The 23,006-nt window shown below is 37.7% G+C and overlaps 1 protein-coding gene across 12 annotated transcripts in view; it reads right to left on the reverse strand.

Moving 5' to 3' along the window:
• Positions 1-23,006, reverse strand: part of ETV1 (ETS variant transcription factor 1) — a 96,693-nt gene that overhangs the window by 33,002 nt on the left and 40,685 nt on the right. For 11 of the 12 annotated variants that reach the window (XM_033400104.2, XM_049714821.1, XM_033400085.2 and 8 more), the window contains 3 exons: positions 11,274-11,403; positions 7,511-7,699; positions 2,956-3,203 (listed from right to left, as the gene is read on the reverse strand). In XM_033400104.2, coding sequence (XP_033255995.1) covers positions 2,956-3,203; positions 7,511-7,699; positions 11,274-11,403 — 567 coding nt within the window. The remainder of the gene's footprint in view (positions 1-2,955; positions 3,204-7,510; positions 7,700-11,273; positions 11,404-23,006) is intronic. The other variant, XM_049714822.1, reaches the window with a different exon arrangement.

The raw sequence follows: 23,006 nt of genomic DNA on the forward strand, positions 1-23,006 counted from the left end.
AGATACAACTTTACTATTTAACTATTCAAGCGAAACTGAAGTGTATCTTATTGGCAATATTGAAATTAGAATTCAAAGGTGTTGTCCAACTTTAGCAATCGGAAATATAATTTACAGGAGAGAAAGTAACATAAATTAACAGCTTCTCAAATATTAAACAAATATTCCACAAGTCATTTGCAAGCTTTATGGCAACTTACAAAAGAGATGCCCTATGTACCTTTAAAACAGGATACTGGACTGTTATAGACTGAATGATCGTGTCCCCCATAATTCATTGTGAAGCCCTAATGCCAAAAGTGATGGTATTTGGAGGGGGGAGGGGGCTTTGAGAGGTAATTAGAATAAGACTAGGTCATGAGGGTAGGGCCCCCATGGTGGAATTAGTGTCCTTATAAAAGAAGAGGAAGAGAGACCAGAGCCCTCTCTCTGCTGCATGAGGACACAGTGAGTAAGTAGCCATCTGCAAAGCCAGGAAAAGAGGCCTCACCAGGAAATGAATCTTCTGGAACCTTGATCTTGGACTTCCCAGCCTGCAGAACTGTGGAAGTTAAATGTCTGTTACTTCAGCTTTCCCACTGATGATGGTATTTTATTATAGCAGATTGAGCTAAGGAATGGACTATCCTTCTTTAGGTTAGAAGTGACTGAATCTCTGCTTTTGAGGGTCAGACAGTAGCTGACTCGAATTCATATTATATATGGTCCACAAATAATGCAATTAAACCTCACAGCCCGAGTTCCTATTTTTTTGCCCTCAGTGTATTATTTAAATCTTTTTCTTGTTTGGTTCACATCTTCTCAGGAAAAGTTACACGTCTTCAACATCATGTTATATATAATTTTATATACAATATAGATGTACGGAGAATATATACGTGTGTGTGTACATGTATATATATATATGTATGGAAAACCACAGAATCAAGAAAATGATTTCAATGATAATCTTTCTGAGATTATACATATGAAAACATTTCTAAAAAACACAAAGAATTTTCTAAAAATGCTATGCCCTACAAGTCCTTTTGAACCAATTATTTGGGCTATTTTAACTGATTTCCATGTAAAGTTTCTTGAAATCATGACGAATTCAAAAAACTGTACAGCAAATTAAAATGTGGTTTGGAGAGTAAGGATAACATCAGTTAACAGGACTAGAAACTTGCAGAGAAAAATGAATCGTGTCTATAATAAAGCCCATTGTAGTGCAGAGTTCTTAATTATGCCCGTAAATCATGGACAAACAGAAAAGGTTCTAAAGTGTAAACACTATGGTACATTCTAGGACCGTCTCCAAATTACAGGGCCTGGGACAAGCATTCAAGTACAGTCCCTCACACCATATGTTTAAATTTTTAAACTATAAACCAGCCAAACAAAACGATAAATAAATATGTTCTCTCCTCCTATTCCTTGAAACTATAAAAACATAACAACTTGGAAGGCCAGGCCAAACCTAGAATTTGGGGAAATCTCTAGGATTAGTGCTGAAAGAGGATGGCATGCAGCCAGTTTTCAGTCTTCAGACCCCGGCCCCTCCACACCCCCTTCCTGTCTCTCTCCCTATCCCTCAACCCCACCTTGTTCCACACCACGGGGGCCTCACACACCAAACATATGGGCACAACCAAGCTTCATCCTCATCCTCCCACAAGCAGCTGTCCCTTGGCCATCTCCTTGGACCTAGACAGGAACAGTGTGCTCTGCCTTCAGAAAACTAGGCCTGAGATAAACTTGCACAGGCCCTGGAATTGGACTCAAGGTTGGCTGGGCAGGGAATTCATGGGCCCTGGGTAACTGGTATACCTTCCAGAAGTAGAGGTATAGCCTCTCAGTGGGCAACTCCCCTTAGTCCTTTTCAACTTCTTGGCCAATGAGGAAGGGTGGCCAGAGGGAGACTCTCAGTGGTAGGGCTCCTTCTTGCTGAGCTTTAAGACCAGTTTATAATAAAACAGGTAACTTTATGCAAGTTGGAAACTGAAGACCAGCAGACAATTTTCTTTCCTCAAGTAGAACCGATAGAAAAACTCAGCAGAGTTATGCCTAGAGAAGCAATAGTTCCTTCATAAAGAACATCCACAACTTTGCATCCAGATGAAAGGAAGTCACATTGTTTTCCAATATTTTTAAGTCCACAACCATCTATTGACCGTGCTTACAATAACGTTAGTAATATTTTGCCTGGTGCCCTTCTTAGAAGCATTAGCTTTTATTTCATACTTTTTCCCCAAATTCCTGAGATTTCTGAAAGGCAGGTGTCCTGATTTTGAGATTATAACAAAAGAAATGAGCACAGAATAGCTAAGTAATTTTTCTGAGTTCTTAAGGTCAAATATTGGCAAAGTTGGTGGTAACATTAACAATAGACATAAGTGCTTTTTACTTTCGGGAAACCCCAATTCTCCATCTTGACGTACTACTTAGTGAGATCTTTCAGGCTCAGTGAGACTAGAGCTAAGCCTATTATTGCTATTTTTGCTATCCCTCTCCCAATATGGAAGAATCCTTACTTCTGGACCCTTGGAATCTTGCCACAAAAATAAAGAAACAAACAAACAAACAGTTATAAGCAATAAGTTACTCAGTACAGAAGAATATTGCTTTCTGTTAATATTGTTATTAAACAGTGTAGCAGGAGCAAATGGAAAGAAAGCCCAGAATCAAGAAAAGAAGGATCACGTTACTCTCTTGGGCTGAGAGTGTGCGTAATTTTACAAATTGTACTCTTCTTTGGACAGGTTTCATTTCTAGACACTATTTCATCCATTGGCTCATGCCAAAATGGTTTGACAGTCCAACCCTTCACATAAAGAGAAAGATTCAAAGAAGGAATAAATCAGAAAGATTCCCCCAAAAAATGGTCAGGAGCCACCCCATCTGTGGCCAACACTAATGAAACTGACAAGCAAGTGAAAAGATTTATCTTAAACATAACTTAAAGCACAGGCCTACCTGAATCATATGCAAAATCTCTGGGCTCCTGTTTGATCATCAGAGGAGGGGGGAAGCTTTGGCTGGCCGCACCACCAACCATGGTGTTGTGTTCATACACTGGGTCGTGGTACTCCTGCTTAAAGCCTTGAGGTGGGAAGGGAATGTTTGGCTCAGACATCTGCCGTTGGTACATGGGACGTCCTTCCCTTGGCATTGTCGGCAAAGGAGGAAAGGAATTACAGGGTTCAGAAAGTTGGCGGCGAAATCTGGGAAATAAGAGAGCATGTTTCAAATAAAATAGTAACAAGGAATACCCTTTAAAAATACTGGCACGATTTTTAACTTCTAGCTAATGAACATGACACCAGCTGACCCGAAGTGTAAATCTTTACCAAAGACTAGATACTTCCTGGGTCAGTAGCACTGTGATTTCTAATCATAATACACCTAGTGTTCCCCTTCTAATTAGTTCCATTCAGCACTATTTCAGTACCTGACAAAAAGTTAAAGATGTGCTTCGGGGAAGGCTAGGAGAGCATTGTAGTGTTTGCAAGAAATAACACACTCTAACAGTTAAAATGCCCAACTAGAAATCAACTGGATCATTTACCAGATTTCCTTATTAAGAGGGTCTCAAATTAACTATAGACAAGAAAAACAAAACAAAATAAAACAGGGGAACCAGAAAGAATCTGATTTCAAACTGCAGCCTCCAGCTTTTAATTCTGTTATCAAACTAACCAACCAACAAACAAAATCAACCACATAAAAACCTCCTTATTGGTTTTCCTTCCCTTACCATCAGTTATCAAGGGAGCGAGAAGGGAATGACTTTCTTCTCAAATGTGCAGGACTCTTACATCTTCAACAATGTCCTAAATAACACTGTATTCTAGTGAGAAATTAAACTGGGAAATATTATAGAGACTGAAATCCAAGCTAGTTGTAAAAGACTACTTCTCTACTGTCAAACAGCAACACAGAACTCACTGGCTTCCAAGATTTTCAAACAAAATATCAGGTTGATAAAAATAAGCATAAACTATTACAGCAGACCTCCAATGATGGAAGGAACATGCATGCGTCACATAGCTTTGGGACAGGTCGTGCTGTTAGGTCATGGGGAAGTTCTGAGGCCTTGGCAGAAGGCTGAGGGTGAGTCTCTACGCTCCTTCCTTCTTGGTTATCCTGTGTACTGATTGGCTAATCACTTCATCAGTTCAGTTCTGTGTTTCTCATCCTAATATCACTGACCCACCGCAAAGATGTGGATTAATTAAAGATTTAACAGCTCTAAACATGCCCAGGAGTGCTTAAAAATAACCTATCCAACATTTCTATGAGCAAATGTAAGCCTATTAACTCCCCTGCACCCGCCCCCAAAAGCATTCCTCAGACTTTAATTTGGAAAGTTAACATTTAATTTTGGTAACGTTAAATGAAAACAAGGTAAAAGCGAAAGAATGGCAAGGCAATTGCTTTAGCATTTCTAAGAACACTCCACCCTGTGATTTAACTCTCGCCTCTCTGGCTGCCATGGAAAGCACTGAAATTCCACCTACACCTGCAGAAAATAAACTCAGAAACTCAGATATAGCAAAATAGGCTGACTGGCACTGCATTCACTTCCCTTCGCTTGCTTATTTCATTAGCCAAAAAAAGAAACAGATTATCATTAAGAACTGTCAAGGAATGAATAAGAAAATTGTAAGTTGAAGTTAAAAAAAGAAACCAGCTCCCTTGGGAAGTCTTCAAAGGAAGATAACAATACTTCTACTAAAAGCTTTGTTGAAAAATCAAGCCATTTGTTTTCACAAGTCAACATGATTCCAGTTGGTACTCACTGAGGACCAGGAATATATCAAACACACGTGCTTCCTAAGAAACTACAAGTTTGTGGTATCATTCTTATGACCCACTGTAAAGAGAAAGCAACTCCAGAAGCTTTCTGGAGAGAGTTCATGGGTAAGGAGGGCGTGCTGATGAGCTCCTGGGTAAAGAAAAACAGTGCCTAAGTGGTGGGAAACATTGAGAAAAAGAGACAGGGCTCCTGCACAGTGGGTTCAGGAAAAAGTGCCAAAGGGCTGGCCCAAGGAGCAGAATGAGGCTGAGGAAAGGAAGCGGGGTGCAGCCCAGTTGGCCATGAAGCATTCCCAGAGTGAGGTGGGGTGCCTCGGCTGGATGGGGCTATTTGGGGGAAAGGATCTGTTCCCAGAGCAAATTTGCCAGTTATAACTGAGGGACTGTCATTTGTTGGCTAGAGCTCTCCAAGAAATCCTCCTCAGAAGCATACGGCTTCAGAGATTTTCCTGGGATCGGCCAGCTGGTGCTGTCCTCAACACTCAGTGGGGGGCAGTGGGAAAAGACCCTGAGCTTCCCTCTTCTAGTTCCGGGCCGGCTGTTCTCAGTCTCAAATATTTGAGTTCAAGTAGAGAAACTAAAATGGGTTTGGCTACAGCATTTCAAGTTAGGTCACCTAAAAACAGCCATACTGCTTGTTCAGCAGTCACCTCCCATAAGAAAGAACTATTCTGCACAGAGCACCGACTATGCAATCTCTAATTCTGGCCCTCATTTGAGGTGTGAGACGCGCTATCAAGAACTCTGGGAAGTCACCAGAAGTAGACAAAACAAAACTTGCTTTTCTTTGGTCGTCCTCTTTTTCCCTTTCAGCCCTGCACAATGTGCATCTGTTTAATGGCCCACCCGGCAATAAGATGTCTTTCATCTGTATTTACAAAACTGTTTACACAGATGCACATACCATTACACTCGGACAGAGTCTCAAGTCCACAGGGTGAGAAGGGAAAGATAATGGGAAGCATTTCATAACTAAAGCACAAGAGGACTCAGGGATGGAAACCAAGGTAGGAAAGTTATGACTTGGTCTCCCATTGGAAAGAATGCTTTCATCTTACCTTCATATCAAAAGAGTTACTGAACTTGAGATTGAGTCCCATTAAATAACCTATAAAAAGCAGATCTGAGTATTCTCTTATTTTCCGAAAGTTGCCAGTGGCACATCTTCTGGTTTCCTCTGCTGATCTGGGAGATTCCTCTGACTGAGCTATTTTTATAATGGTGTGTCAGAGCCAATTTGCACGGGCTTATTGTTAAATTTTCAGGAATTATGGGAGCCAACTCTTAAACACAGCCATCGTTAAGAATTAAATTATGTAAGTTTAAAATTATTAAAAAATTATATTTAAAACAAAGGCAGAAAACACTCAAAACTCATCACTTCCTAATTCTTTTACTACATTTTACTACTAATTATACTAATTATGCTCTGGAGGTTATGTCTACTGTATCTGTTTGGCAGAAATACTGTTTCATGGCATGTTACTACACATCTCTTTGCAATTCCACATTCAGGGTTGTCACAGTGATACCCCGGAGTCTGCCATGGGGGCAATATTTACATCACAGACACATCAAATGTTATAGATCAAGGTCCTTGGGTTTACTCCCATAGAGCCTGTGGTTAACCATTTACCAGCACACCACTCATTCTATATAAGTACAAGGTAGAAGGGGAAGAAAGGATGCTATACATAATTGACTTGTGTTTTAAGTTGTATTATTAAGGCCTCTAAAGGTCCTCCAATATTTTATTTCAATATGAATTTTTTCATCTCTAGGAGTCGAGAATTACCCACCGTAACATTCTCTTTAGCTCTATGTTGTGTCTTGCATTATTCCTTTCTAAGTAATACTAATTGAGTCTCTACCTCTTTATATTCTCAGCGTTCAGGGTCATGCCTCTACTGACATTAAATATTCATTACTTGGAAAGGAGGAAAGATAGTTCTATCAAATAAGTTTTCTTCTGCAAAACTACGTACAGCTAAACCACTCATCTAAGGTAAAGAACCTCATTCTGTAAGCCACCTACTAAAATTAGTCTCCTAACTTTATAGAAAAAGTACACACATATGCTCATAAAAATGGGATGATCTGATTTAAAGTTTAAGTGAAGCAATTTAATTCAAGCAAAGTGAAAGGGAAATGTTCAAATGTCAGTATATAGATTAATTTTCCATTTTAGCAACCAATTTAAATGTTTATAAAGGAATGTTTATAAATGACCTTCTCCATAAATTATTTATAGCTAAAGATAGATAGAGCAAGCTCTTCCTAAAAATATTTTGCACAGATGTGCAAAATTAATACACTCCCCTTGAATTTACTATAGGTCTTAGGAATTGGTAGTAATAGGACTTTCTTCCAAGAATGCTAAAAACAGTTGTTTTTTTGGTTTGTTTTTTGTTTTTTTAAATGGTACTTGCAGTTACCAGGGGGTCAGGGTGGGAGAAGGGATAAATTGGGAGACTGGGATTAACACATACACACTACTACATATAAAATAAGTAACTGATAAGGACCTACTGTATAACACAGGGAACTCTACCCAGTACTCTGTAATGGCCTATACAGGAAAAGAATCTAAAAAAACAGTGGATATATGTATGTGTATAACTTAACCACTTTGCTGTACAGCAGAAACTAACACAACATTGTAAATCAACTATACTCTAACCAAAAATTTTTTTTAAATGGTACTTGCAGTTACCTGTGGTCCATGGGGTAGCTACTGTCTTGAATGGGCTGCGACGGAGGGAGGTGAGCTGGGAAGGCGCGGTCAGGTTTCGAAGTGTGAGCTGAGTTGGGAGACGCATGGTGCAGGGGGGACACTGGGGTGCTGGATGGTGTTGGGGGGTTGGAGGGCCTCATTCCCACTTGTGGCTTCTGATCATAGGCACTACCCAAGGAATGAAAGAAAAGAGAACATGTGCTTCTTGGGAGCAATTAAAACTTTTTTTTTCCCCCAACCCAAGGGTAGAAAAAATATTTTAGGCTTAAGTCTTAAGGAAGTTGGAATTGCATGTTTTTTGGTTTCCGCAGCTCTAGAACACGTAATCTTTGAAACTGTCACACACTTAAAAAGAAAATGGGATAATGAACGTATAACTTTGTAAGAGCATAAATACACAACATCTATTTTTAATATATATACAAACAACACAGTATAAGGAACATCTCTGTCAATGAAAGCAGTGGCGTATTATTTCCATCTATTCTTGATATGTCTCCTTAAGCAAGTTTCATAGATCTTTTCTAGATCATTAAATATTTCTGATATTATAATCCTTCTATGTTACATAAGATTTTAGAATAAGAACTCACGTCAGTTTAACGAGATGCGGATCATACCTGGCTCATCTTTATTTGTCGTAGAACTCTAAGAAGAACATACTTTTGCCTTATTGTCATTTTTTTAATGTAAAATAAATGACGCCTGGCATTAATTTCCTCACATAGGATAATAAAGGTTTATGAGGCAAATTAATAAAGATTTATGTCTCTGATCTCTTTAAACTTTCTTGGAGTATAAGAATAGGTACAAAATAATGTTCTTAAGAGTAAAATCCTGTTATCATCGTCTAACTTCTGAACACAGTTACAAAATAATAAAATGAGTAAGCTTGTTTTTATATACATTATGAATTTAAGTTGCTTTCTTTAGCGTAGCTCTCAGGAATATGATTTAACTAATTTCTGTAATCTAAAAAATATTTTATTGAAAACAAACTGTACTTAAATTTCTGAACAAAAAAAGATGTTCTAGATTAAAATACTGTATTTCATTTTAAAATAAAAAGCATTCATTAATATATATTTTTCTTTAAAAAAGAAACTTTAAAAAAAAACTGACTTATGTAATAATTTACCCTGTTGCACCATCTATACAACAGAATAACATCCAAGTGCAAAAATACTTTATAGAAGTGAAGGAGTATGTGCTGCATAAGTCTTCCTTGCTTTAAAGCAAAGTCAGTGGAACTCATATTATGTTTGGTCCTACCTATTTCACTTACCAATATTTCTGAATGTGAACCCACTTCTTTTATAAAATGGTTCACATGTCTCATTCCCACATAAGAAGAAAAAATGATACATCTCCTGTCCTAGAATATTACTTTTTTCCCTTATGAAATGCTGTATTGAGTTACACTGTTTGTATAGAAATGGAAATAACAAAATTTAATCCATATATCACTGTGGGAATTACTGGTCCCCAAGAAGAACCTCAAAATATTCAGGTAATTCTTCTACCATTAATTTATGAAAGTCAGATATGTCTTTCTTCTTTCTAAGTCCATAAAGCAGCAGTTATTTCATAGTCACACTTCTGATCAATGCTAAAATGCAATGGCAATTCTATACCTATTTGGTTTATTAATTAAAAATTCCTCCATATGTTAAATAATTACTCTGAGAATACACAGTACTCTTAAGGAGAAAATGCAAAAATTAAAAACATGATAAAAATAAAACTCAGATTGATCAATATTGTTTTATCTGAACTCAGTATGTTTTATTAGTTGGCTTCTACAAGAGATCTGTTTTATAAAAGCTTTGAAGTTCAACTGAACTGCCTCATCATTTCAGGCTCTGGTGAACCTCCTAGAAAAACAGATATAAAAGACAAGTTGGCAAGAACAAATAGTAATAGAATGTCCAAGCACTGGTCAGGTACTGTGAGACTGCACAAATCGAAGTTTCTCAAATCTTAACTATCTTGGACAACAAACTAGTGAATATAACAAAAAGGAAGCAGACTCACAGATATAAAGAACAAACGAGTGGTGACCAGTGGGGAGAGTGAAGTTGAGAGGGGCAACACAGGGGTAGGAGATTAAGAGGTACAAACTACTAGGCATAAATAAGCTACAAGGACATACTGTACAACACAGGGAATATAGCCAATATTTTATAATAACTATAAATGGAGTATAACCTTTAAATGTTGTGAATCACTATCTTGTACACCTCTATCTTATATAATATTGTACATCAACCATACTTCAATTTAAAAAAAAAGGAAAAAAATTATTCCACGAAAAAGAAAAAAGAAAATATGTAAAAAAAATCTGAGGAAATAGAAGACTCCTTTGGATTATAACGTATTATGAACTGGAATCAACATAATTTATAAGACCACAAATATTTGTAATCATTTTTATAAGTTTCTAAACTAACTCCCTTAAAGAACTACGTACGTCTCTACTATAATTGAGAGTAATAACATACAATATACAGAGCCAACTTTTTCCGTACGCAATTAGAGGCCGATATGAAAAGCAGCAGAATGCAATTTACTATGAAGGGTTTTTAATGAACATACATGTTATCAAATTTTCCAACAAATGAACAATGCACTTCTACTGCTCCACCCCCCTTTATTATCATCCGAAGGAACAACTGGCTTTTTAATAGATAATAGCCTCTGCTAAGCCTTATAAAATTCTAACTTTACTGCAATTGTCCATGAATGCATCTTATAGATCATCTGCAAAACCTGTCAGATAACTAATGTACTGCTTAGACCTGCCAAATGGTTCATTTTTTCCTACACACTCTATCTAAAGTGCATAATGCTTTCTTTCTAATGAGAACTTTCAGCAGCTGTTCATGCATGCAAAGTAAGAACCTCTCTCTCTCTCTCTCTCTCTCTCTCTCTCTTTTTTTTAAGTGAAGATAGACACAGGAAGCACCTTTCTCTTTTACTTGTTTATTTATTTATTTATTTGGGCACACCGCACAGCATGTAAGATCTTAGTTCTCCGACCAGGGATTGAACCAGTGCCCCCTGCAGTGGAAGTACGGATTCTTCACCACTGGACGGCCAGGGAAGTCCCCAGTCCCTCTTTTCAATCCCATAGTGCATCACTACAGTAGAAAAGTAACTCATGATTTGGATAAAAATGACTGCATTAAAATGATTCTGGGGGCTTCCCTGATGGTGCAGTGGTTAAGAATCCGCCTGCCAATGCAGGGGACATGTATTCGAGCCCTGGTCCGGGAAGATCCCACATGCCGCGGAGCAACTAAGCCTGTGCGCCACAACTACTGAGCCTGCGCTCTAGAGTCCGTGAGCCACAGCTACTGAGCCCGTGCACCACAACTACTGAAGCCTGCACGCCTAGAGCCTGTGCTCTGCAACAAGAGAAGCCACTGCAGTGAGAAGCCTGCAAAACCCAACGAAGAGTAGCCCCCCTCGCCGCAACTAGAGAAAGCCCCCACACAGCAACAAAGACCCAAAAAAAAAAAAAAAAAGATAGGTCTCTGACTTGACCTTTAATTAAAATGATTCTGAAAGTATGTAATCAGACAGTAAATGGTCCTTCCGAGTTCTGCTAAACACATAACCTAATTAGCTTGTTATATGCTGCAGGTGTAACTCATAAAATATGACTTGAGATTTTATATTATGCTGGAACTGTGTTTCAATAAGAACCATCAGGCCTTCTCTGTACACCTGATTGCTTTACCTGACATTGTACAGGCACTTTTCTCCATAGCTGAATTTAAAGGGCTGTTCTTGACTGCAGGCAGAGCCAAGTTCTGAACATGGACTGTGGGGTTCTTTCTTGATTTTCAGTGGGAGGCCATGAAAAGCCACTAGAAAACAAAACACAAATACCCACAAAAATGAAATACAGTTAGGAATTAAGTACACTAATCTGTTCTACTCCTCTTGGTTCAAATGTCACTAACATTTCATACTAACTTTCATACATAAGAAAAATCACATTGGATGAATTTCATGCAAGAAAAGATTCTGGAGGATCTCCATATACTCGTTGTTTGCTTTTACTGCATAACGAAATGCATGCTTAAACTCTCTCTCATTACTTAAAGTCAGATGAACTACTTGTAATTGGTTTAGCGGATATTGACAATACTAGAAGTTTTCAGAAAGTAAGCTTGAAAACATTTCAGAAGGGTTTCCAATGACTAAAGCAGAAAAAATACAGCTGATTATCCAAGAATTAACTGAAGACAGGAACATAAATTTAAGTATTATTGAAAGGAAAATATCTCAAATGTACCAATAGTAATGGTTTAATGGAATAACAACTGGACTATGAGAAAGAAAATCCAGATGCATGCAGTTCTCAGGGTAACTAATGATACTTTGGACAAAAGGACAAAAAACTCGACCTCTGTTTAGGCCAGCGCTCATATATAAAAATACACATAAAACTATTTGCCTAACTACTTACCACAAGTGTGAAGATACATTGTGAGAAATATGTTAGAGTTATTTTTCATATATAATCTACCATAAAACAATTATTCTATATGAAATGATGTTTCCTCCTTTTTCATATGACTCAGTGTCATATGTCATTACTGTTCAATATAATATAAAGACAATATCATAAAATATGAAGAAATACGTATATTTGGGGTGGAATCATAGCTTTCAAACCAATAAATAAATAAGATTATATATTTTTATTCTTCTATATGAAACTGAACAAATGCATATTAGAGATCCTCAGAATAATTGAAGTTTTAGTATAAATGGAAAATGAATAAAAAGATAAGGGGAAAATAGACATAAGAATGAATTTTATTTTCATACAATTTGCACAGGTATGAATTATCAAGGATAAACACAAGAAGGACACACTGTGGATAGTTACTCCAAGTCCTATAAAACCTGGGATTAAAACAAAATATTAAGTGTATATACTATAAAGGAAGATATTACAAGAGAAGCTTTGTGGCTTACGATGCCATTCAATCTTGATTATGATATTACATCATTATGAACTTGTACTAACTTGAATGTCATATATAATTTTAGTATAAGAAATTGATATCAAGAGCTACCAAGCTCCAGGAAGATAAATGCTATCTGTTTACGTAAGCACATAATTTTGACAAAAATGTTCAGTGGTACTCAAGAGACATCTGAAACACTGTAGAAAACAAATGTGCCACAGAAGTGAAGAAGTTTCATCTAAATTAGTTGTCTAAGGAAAACTTAATAAATAATAATACAATTCTTTCGCTGAGTGGTCTATTTCAAAGTATTTTTTTCTAATTTAATGTGTGTTTAATATACCTACTCAAAGTAGAGAGTTAGAAACAAAGGGGAAATTACATGTCTCTTCATATGCAAAGGGTACGTATGTTCATTAACTTTACCAAGTCAGAAAGTTATAATTTATAAAACGTTACGATAGAAGAGGCTTAAGAACCTCAAGAATCAATTGTAACATGTGGACTTGTTTGGATTCTGACTTGAACAAACCAACTGAAAGAGACACCTTTCCAACAAATAAGATATTTCAATGTGGACTAGGTATTAGATGTTTAAGAAAGTATTGTTAATTTTGTTGGATGTGATAATGAAATGGCAGTTGTACCAAAAAGAAAGGTTTAAAGCTAAAACTTCATAAAATATTTACAGATAAAAAATAAGCTCTGGGATTTTCTTTAAAATACTCTAGAAAAAAATGTATGAGGGAAGAATCAAATAGAAAAATGCTGATAAATGTTAAAAGCTGACTGACGGATAGGTGGGAGTTCACTACATTATTTTCTTTACTTTTACCTGAATTTGCAAGATGAAATGTTTTTTAAATGTGGGGAAAAAATCACAAAAGATTTAAGGTAGTATTCTATAAGAAAATTCTCTCCCTGTGTGTGTGTGTGTGTGTGTGTGTGCTACTTCTTAGAATGACAAATATTGTATGATGCAATCTTGTAATATCTTAACCATGCATTTGTTGCTTTAACAAATAGTTTTCCACTGTTTATTACTTACTTGAACATATACAACAAAATGTGTATACCCTAGTTCAGCACTTTAGATTAAGTAGTAGGTTTTATATTTTCCTAAGAAAAAGCAGCAGCAACATCAAAGGAACCCACTTTGCCATTCAACTAAGTAACAAATCATTATACCTGAGAGATGAGATCTAAATTATATGAATGAAAATGGATAAGAACCTAAAAGCTAATAAATTGCCAGTATGATGCAAAGTTTATCATATTTATCAAAATATCAAACATACCAGAGACTGCCGTATTCAACATTACTATATTTTAAAAGTCTTTGGGACCATAGTGTAGGAAAAGATTACTAAACAGGATGCAAAAGGCATTAACCATAAAAGAAAATAATCTACGAATTAGGCTTCATTGAAATTAAGAACTTCTCTTCGTCAAGACACTAAGTTACAGACACCAAGAGGATACTTGCTATAGAAAGATCTGACAAAGAAATCATATTCAACATAGTAAGAATTGCTACAAATTAATAAAAGAAAACAAGAGACCCAATTAAAACGGGCAAAAGACTCAAACGGGCAGTTCATAAAAGAAGATACCCAAACGACAAACAAATGAGCAACAAAGCAAGCATATATGAAAAAGTATTCAGCATCTTTACTCATCAGGAAACTGCAAATAAAATCACACGAGGTTTTCACTATACACCCACTAGAATGGCTAACTAAACTGAAAAAGACTGGCATTACCAAGATATGAAGAAGGTCTAAAGCAATAAGAACTGCTTATATATGCTGCTAAGAGTATAAACTGACAAAAACACTTTGGAAAATTTTTTGAAGTATCTACCAAGTCTCCATATAAATCTCCACTATGGTCCAGTAACTATACTCCTAGGTAGGTACCCAAGAGAAAGGATTGAATATGTTTACTAAAGTACATGTTCATAGCAGCTTTACTCATAATACCAAAAACTGGAAAAATTCCAATGTTCATTAGCAGAAAAATGGATGAGTAAATTGTGGCTTATTCATACAATGGAATATTCCACAAGAATTAACAAGGAACACATTGATGACACATGCAGAAATGTGGATGGTCTCACAGATGGTAAATTGAGTAAAAGAAGACAAACACAAAAGAGTATACAAGGAGTACACAGTATATGAATTTCAAGTACAGACCAAACTAATGGATAATGAAAGAATCTCCTTCTGTTGGTGGATGGGAGTGTTCATGACTGAGAAAGGGCACTAGTAACCTACTAGAGAACTGTAAATATTTTATATCTTGCTCTTGGCGGTGTATATATGAGTATATACCTATGTAAAATTCATCAAGTTAAACACTTAAGATTTTTGCATTGTAATGAATGTGTATCTCCATAAAAAGATTTAAAAGTATGAGAAGCATCAAGCAATGCTATACAAATTAAGATGTCTGAAAATGTCTGGTGGCCTCCTCTTCCAGCAGAGACATCTGATCATGTGCTTCAACTTCACATAAGAAATAATTCCAGATGACTCACGGGAGGAATGACAAGTCTGGGATACCATTGGGAATGGTTGCTAGCAGGACAGTAGCCTCCTATCAAACTGTCCATTAATATCAACCTAGAAGCAAAAGGCATGACCCATCCTTGTAGATACACCATCTGGAGCTCTAGTGCTTTCAGACTGGCCCCATGAGTTTCCCAAAGTGACTTTAGAAGAAAGAACACATAAGGATTCCCAAAGTGCTATCAGAGGCAAGTAGATCCCTAAACAGGGGTCCCCCAAATGTGGCCAATCATCAGATTACCGAGGGAAATTCTGAAAAAAAACAAACAGGCATTCCCATACTCCATATGTTACAGGTTCAGTTGTGTCCCCTCCAAATTTTATCCTGAAGTCCTAACCCCACCTCAGAATGTGACCTTATTTGGAAAATTAGTTAAGATGGGGTCATTAGGGCGGGACCCAGTTTGTGGTGCCTTGTTATGGCAGCCCTAGCAAACTCATACCCTGTTCCCAGAAACTGATTCACTAAAGCTGGTATATAGATAAGGATTCTGTATCTTATAAAATTTTCTAGGTGATTCTCATAACCGGGCAAATTTCAAATCCACTATGATGCTTGGCAACACCTGGATCCAGTGTGTGCTGCACTGAAACGGGTCCAGTACTTGAAAAGACATTTTAAAAAAAACTAACAATGTCTTCCTTTTTGTTAGATGCCAACACTCAAGGATTCTCACAGGTTCTCCAAGAAGTTTAGGGCTCCCCTACTCTCTCCGTGTGTGGGCCTCTTAATCACTGTGTGCCCTTGGAATCATGACTTTTTTTTTCTAGTCGTAAGCCAAATGCGAGGATTTTTTTTTTTAATTGCTGTGTTGAGGGGAAAAAAGAAGCCAGCCTAAGATCGTCAACCTTTTGCACAAGAACCAGAGCTACTTTATTTTCCTCAATTTCACTTTTCTGCTTCCTCGAGATTTTAGATCACAAAAATGATTTCTGTTATTTATTATTCTTCGGTAAGAGTAGTACAGAGACTCCCACCAGAGAGGGCTGAGCTGAGACCCTGTTGGGTATTTCATCACAGGGCTGAGAGCCTGAGCGTCTGTGAACAGGCAGTTTTCCAGCTCACTGGCACAGTCACAAGTGGAAGCAGCACATTCATTTTGTGCAATTTGCTTTACCTTCCCACAAGGAGTTGGTGCATGTAAAAGGCTGTTAAGTACTAAATTATTCCTTATCAAATCACCATCATCTGGAGTCATGATCAACACTAATTAAATTACTTTTGCTGAACATGGCTCCAGCCTGCTGCCGAGGCTGCTTAGGTACATTTCATCTCGCTTACTGTACTGTCCTGGCTGGCTCTGGAACCAGGGCTACAGGAATCGGCATTGTTTGTAGTTTTAATTAAAGTGAATCTTTCCTTCTTCAAGTGTATCAAATCAAGTGAGTTAACTCCTTCATTTCATTTACAAAGAAGTGATGGTTCCCAATGATATTATATTATATCCTTATCCCTGACTTCAGACAGTTCAGATCATTTATCTATGAAATCTGCTGTCTTCCTCAAACACGTTTCCATGCAAACTTTTATGACCTGCAACTCCTCTGGACAATCAGATTTTTAGGAGGAGAAGCCAAGAGAACTCTCAAGAGATGATTCTTGCATTTTTTCTTTGATGGAGGCTTGACCTTTAAAACCACATCTTAAGGCTGACTTACAATGACTGAATTCCTCTAATGGTTAAACGTAAGTGCTCCAAAGTACCAGGACTTTAAAAAATGCACTTCCAAAATAAACTTAACCACTTCTTAATTCACACAGTTTACTTGGGTTTATGGTATTCATCGTAAAGTATTTGTTAGATTAGTGATTGTTTTCATTTTAGAACTATGAACTATGAGGCATCATCTTGGATTCCATTTTTTTCTGCCCACATTTTTGACCAGAGACCCACTCTTGTTGTCATCATTCTCCTGGAGCACAGAAATCCCCTTGGCTTTACAAATGCAACAATGCTGGTATACAACCAAGTCTTTGGCTCAGGGTAGACATATAAGTCATATGTGAACACCTACAATATAAGAGATGGAGATAATGAATTTAAAAATTTGCTCATAGGAGAATAATTTCCTAAACAGTCATGACCCTGGAGTATTTTCTGGCACCACTAAATTGAGAACAGACCATGTTATGACTTACTGGTTCATGTTAGTCCAGAGAATAAACAATGAAACTTATGAATTGAGTTTCTGTTTATATTTCTATAGTGAACATGATATAAATTTAAGAAAGATAATATGCTAAACTGTAGGTGTTAACATACTGAACTCTGGTTGAGTTTGGAATAGTGCTAGAAAACACCAGCTATAATGCTTTTTTTTAAAAAAAGACTCAAATTTACATAGTATTATAAAGTTTTTCAAAGAATCTTCACCAACTCTCGATTCTCATCATTCAAGATAAGGACATTAGCATTCCAATTTTGCAAAAAGAATTTTTAAAGGCATGAAGAAGCTAAGCTTCATGTCCAACTAAAGACCTAGGACTAACTTATAACAGCCTAGGAATTAAAGCCATGGGCTTTGGGCAGCAACTCTTGAACCCTTGAGCATACAATTCAAATATATTTTTGAATAAGCACACTTAAGATCTCCTTCATGCATGAGCACCACTACAACATTATATCAGATGGTTCTTTATCCATTTACTTCTTCATTAATTCATTCATTTTCTACAGCCCAGACATTATGCCAGTTGCTAAGGGGCAGGGAATGTGGAGCTATAGAAGAAGCTGAACAGTAAGGCACAGTCCTAACCATCAAGAGCTCACAGAAGTCCAATTAGAGCTTTATTTAGTTGTTTTTTTTTTTTAGTTTTTTTTTAAGAAAAGTTCTAATAAATATATTAGCCAGTCTTCTTTAAGTTTGATCAATTCGTGTGTATGCTATGCATATTTCTGTATACATGATCTTAATAATATATTCTTGCACTTGTATCTAAATGAAAACACTTAGAGCATTCATGCTTGCTTTTAGGCATTCTGCCTTCTTTCAATTTATTGCTGTGGCCAAAGGCATTTAAAAATTCACACCACTCATATTCCACTGAAGGAAAAACATTGCTATCCAACATCTAAAGCTTCCCCTTGATTCTGATAACCAAAATGTCACAAGTGATGGGTCCCCTTCTCTATGTGGACACCGAATGTTAATACGGTGATAAATTGTCTTAGCTCTGACCTTTCACTCTGCTTTCCTCCCAGCTCTTATCCTAAGAGTGAAATAGAGCAGTAATTTCTGTGAGTACAAAACAATTACCCTGCAGAGAGAAGCACATCAGATTTTTAACTAGTTCTTCTGTAAACAAAACTATGTCTTTGAATCACATCTGTAGTTTCTGAATCAATATTAGCTGGGAATTTAGAGCCTTGATGAGACTCTCCTGAGTTTGATGTTGCGATTTCTGGTCTGCTCAAAAAGTCTGTTTTAGAATAGTCTACTGTACAGCATTCTAGAAGAGGGGTTAGCAAATTGCAGCCCATGGGTCAAATCCAGCTTCCCACCTGTTTTGGTAAATAAAGTTTTATTGGAACACCATTCTACCCATTCATTTAGGTAGAGTCTAGGACTACTTTGAGTAACAATGGGATATTTGTGACAGAAACACTTTGACCCACAAAGCCTAAAATATTGACTATCTGAAAATAGAAAAACAGAAAAAAATGTCTGCTGATCCCTAGTCTAGATTATGGTCTGCAATGAGAAAGGAGAAAGATCTGGCACGGTGACCCCTGCTAGTGATAGGGAACAGCTAAATTAGTTAACAACGGATATTTAATTTTGCTTCACTAACCCTGTGTTTACTCTGGCTGTGTAGCCAATTTAAGGGGATATACACAAAAAAGATGGTGAAAAACATGACATGATATTCAGGCTCTAAAACACTAGAAATTTATGTGTTTTGAGGTATTTCAAGGCATTTACTTAGACCATGGTTATGTATAATGCAGAGAGTTTTTTACACTTGTCTACAAAATATAGCTGAGGAAGTCAAAACAAATCATTCTGTGGACACAAAAGTGTTTGTAAAATAATTTCACTTGGCTATAGCAGCAAATTAAAAAAAACTCTGTAAAAAGGGGAAAAAGTAAATGGTATACATAAATTAGGTTATTTAAGACCAGATACAAGCATGGCATGAAAAATGCATGTAGCCTTTTATACAAATATATATAGTTGGGAATACACTCACGAGATGAAAAGCATTCACTTTAAGTTAACATCACTTCAATTTCAGGTGATAAATGGGTGGCAGTGACCTCAATTAGTACTGGGTTAAATTCCAGAAGCAAAGGGGAAGGCTTGTGTACAAATAAAGACAATAGTGTCACACACTCCGTAAATCCGTCTTCCAAGTCTTACAGAAAATCGGCAGGCACTTCTGCTGCATCTGAGCCTCTCAAAGATTCTTTTCCAGTACATTTACTTCTTCCAAGCCCTCCCCACCCCCACTGTGTACACGTACCACTCACACATACACGCACCGACATCCATTACTAAAGGGCCTAATCTCAGCTATCAGCAGAGTGCCTCTATGGGGCCATTAAACCATTTCTCTTGTTTACAGTGCCCGAAGAAAGATGTGAATTATGCCTGTGACAAAACAAGCGATAACATTTCTAAACTGCTATCAAAATGCAAACTGAAACACATTTAAGGACAGAGACCCTGATTCCACTTTCCATGATTTTCCATTATTTGCAGCATCTGGAAATAGATTCACCTATAATATTTCCGAGACAAAAATGTAGACCACTGCACAGCAAGTTGACATATATTTTTTCTGAAAGAATATTCTATGAGTAAAGCAGTTATCAAAAAGATGATACAATGTTTCTTAAAGGAATATTATCAGTGGGGATAGATCCCATACCTAGTTGGTCCTTTGATGTTAGTTTGGCAACACATAGAATGCTGCTCCGTAGTAATCACAAAGGTAAAGTAAGGGAGACTCTCACCTCTTGTTATCAATCTCAGAATTTTTAAGTTGAAAACATTAGATATGATCAAGTTTTAGCGATTGAGCCGGTGTTTGTACTCAGAAACCCCTGTGCTAAAGGAACCATAAGTGGACGCCCTTTGGGTAAAAATATAAACAAGAGGAGCTACTTTAATTGGAGGAAGGCAAACAGTCATCAAACTGCCCCTGCATTGCTCCCAGAAGTAAATGTTCGGCACATGCAAGGAACTTCCTGGGCAGTCTGAAAACCAGAACTGAACCTCAGAGAAGCCACACCTTTCTCAGAAGGGCATATCAAACTTTTTTTCCTAATCCCAAACTCCTCCTATCAGTAACAGGGACTGCATGCTCCATTGCAGGGATTCCTGAATGGTCCTGCCAGGGGTGTACATACCCGAACAAAAGAGGGGATGGAGCTTGAAAAAGTCCCGGAGGTCATCCTGCACCCCACAGCCCCATCCAGAATCTGCTGTGGTGTTTACAGACGTGGAAACCAGTGCTGAGGACAGAGCCAAAATCAGAAGCCAGGAATCCTCACAATCTACAGAGAAAAGCCTCACGCAAGACAGTTATTTCTTAAAAGTACACTTCATAATTCAACTTTCTCTACACCACAGACTACCGTTACGCCATCTTAATAGAATAGAATGGACAAGTATTCTGGATTTGGAACCCTCCCTCTTCAAAAGACGCAACCAACTCTGACTCATCTGAAGGTCACTTATCTACCAGTCCTGATGGTCTAAACCAGAGGTTGCCAATGTTTCTGTTTGGTTCACATAGTGGCTTCAAATAATTTCAATTCGTTGTGATCTTTTTTTTTTTTTTTTTGTGGTACGCCGGCCTCTCACTGTTGTGGCCTCTCCCTTTGCGGAGCACAGGCTCCGGACGCACAGGCTCAGCGGCCATGGCTCACGGGCCCATCCGCTCCGCGGCATGTGGGATCTTCCCGGACCAGGGCATGAACCCGTGTTCCCTGCATCGGCAGGCGGACTCTCAACCACTGCACCACCCGGGAAGCCCCCGTTGTGATCATTTAAAAAATCAGCGTAAAAATCTTTTTCTGGTTTAAATTCTGGCTTCTCTAGAAAAAACCACAATATCCAGCAACACTGAATCCACTTTCCAGCCTGAAAAATAGGACAGCAGTTGACTGAGCCCTATATCACCTTCCCCTTTGGCCACAACCCGTGTTTTCCTATTTGTCACAGTTCCCACCATCGCTACCACTCCACACCCCATTCTCTCTGGCCCTAAATTCACTTCCCTCATTTCTATGCTTGGCATGAGAGTTTTCTACACCTCATCAAACACACAGCTAAGAAATCATTAGTCCGTGTGTTTCCACATGTGGATGTGCATGTGCCCAGACACACACACACACACACACACACACACACACACACACACACACACACACATTACCTCTAATCAGCAAAAATAACTATTACAAAACTTATAACACGCTCTGGCTTAGGTACTCAAGTACTCGTTCTCAGGCAATAGGGCAGAGCAGTGAAGGTAACAAGTACTTAAATCTGCCTGGTTTCAAATTTTGCCACTGTTACTTACCAGTTGTAAGACTGGGCAAGCCTCTGTGTACTTCACTTTCCTCTTTTATAAAGTCGGCATGATAATAGCACCTGCCCTGTGGAGTCGCTGTTAAGATTAAGTGGGATGCTACGTGTAAAGTACGTAAGTGCTCAATAATATTAGCTATTGGCATTGCTATGATTCAAACCCAGAATATTTACACATGACAGCTAAAAGAGAACACGTAGATCACCCAGAAACATAACAGCAGTGGCTAAGAGCGTGGAGATGAAATTTGGCTTTGCTACTTACTAGCTTAAGGACTTCTGGTCAACTAGGTAGCTGCTACAGGATTCAGTTTCTCCCTGTGTAATATGGGGCTTATCATAGACCTTCCTCATGGAGTTTGTGTGAGAATTAAATGAGGTAATGCACAGGAGAACTCTGGAGAGTACCTGGCACGTGGTAAGAACTCAGGAAACGTTAGTTATTACCATTATTACTCCAAGCACTTCCTTTCACGGAAGATAAACTGAAACTCAAGAAAGTAAAGTGACCAATGATAGGAACGGGACTTCAACCATCAGAGTGTTACCATACTACATTTTCTATTTCATCTTGTTTCCAATTTCATAGGGAAACTTCACACATACTACACATACTACTTCACAGTAGTTATGTCAAGTCAACTACTCACTAAGAACAAACAATGTACACATGGAGAAGAATCTATAAGGAAGGTACCTTGACGAGAGGAAAAAGCAAACAGTGTGGCCTGGCAGAATGAGCATTGGATAAGGAGTCAAGTCCTCTGTACCTAGTTCCTACCACCGCTAACTAGCTGCGTGACCTCAGGCACAGTGTGCAACCTCTCTGGGCTTCTGTTCCTCATCTCCAAAACGAAAGTATCAGACTAAGCAATCTTGTAGTTCTAAAATGTAACTCTGGGTGTAAGTACCTGCTTGCTGCTGGTGTCAAAGAAAAATGTAAAAATCTGATGCAAGAATTCAGAGGGCATAACATTCTGAGACCACACAGCTCTAAGCACCTCAAGAATCCCTGAGGGCATTACTGGATTTTAGCAAATGGTGGTCACTGAAATTCATAATGAGACTTAATCACCAAGAAAAGGCAACATTGGGTGTGATCTACTATATTCAAGAAAGGAGGGTGCATATGCACATTAGAAAGGTGTACCTATGGTTAACATTTTAAAACACTTGATGCTTTAAAAGGCATTTCATGGACCACCTTCTTTCCAGCTGATGATGAAAAGTAATGTTATTATGTTGATAAAATAAAAAGCAGAATCAAAAGACAAAAAGTTATATTCCTAGTTTAAAAGCATCACAAGCAGCATTCATTTAAAAACAGAGAGACCTCGGACAGTGTTGATTCATTCCTCTGAATTTTAAAGCCTAATC

Source organism: Orcinus orca, chromosome 9 (genome assembly GCF_937001465.1).
Source record: "Orcinus orca chromosome 9, mOrcOrc1.1, whole genome shotgun sequence".
In the NCBI taxonomy this organism is placed as follows: domain Eukaryota; kingdom Metazoa; phylum Chordata; class Mammalia; order Artiodactyla; family Delphinidae; genus Orcinus; species Orcinus orca.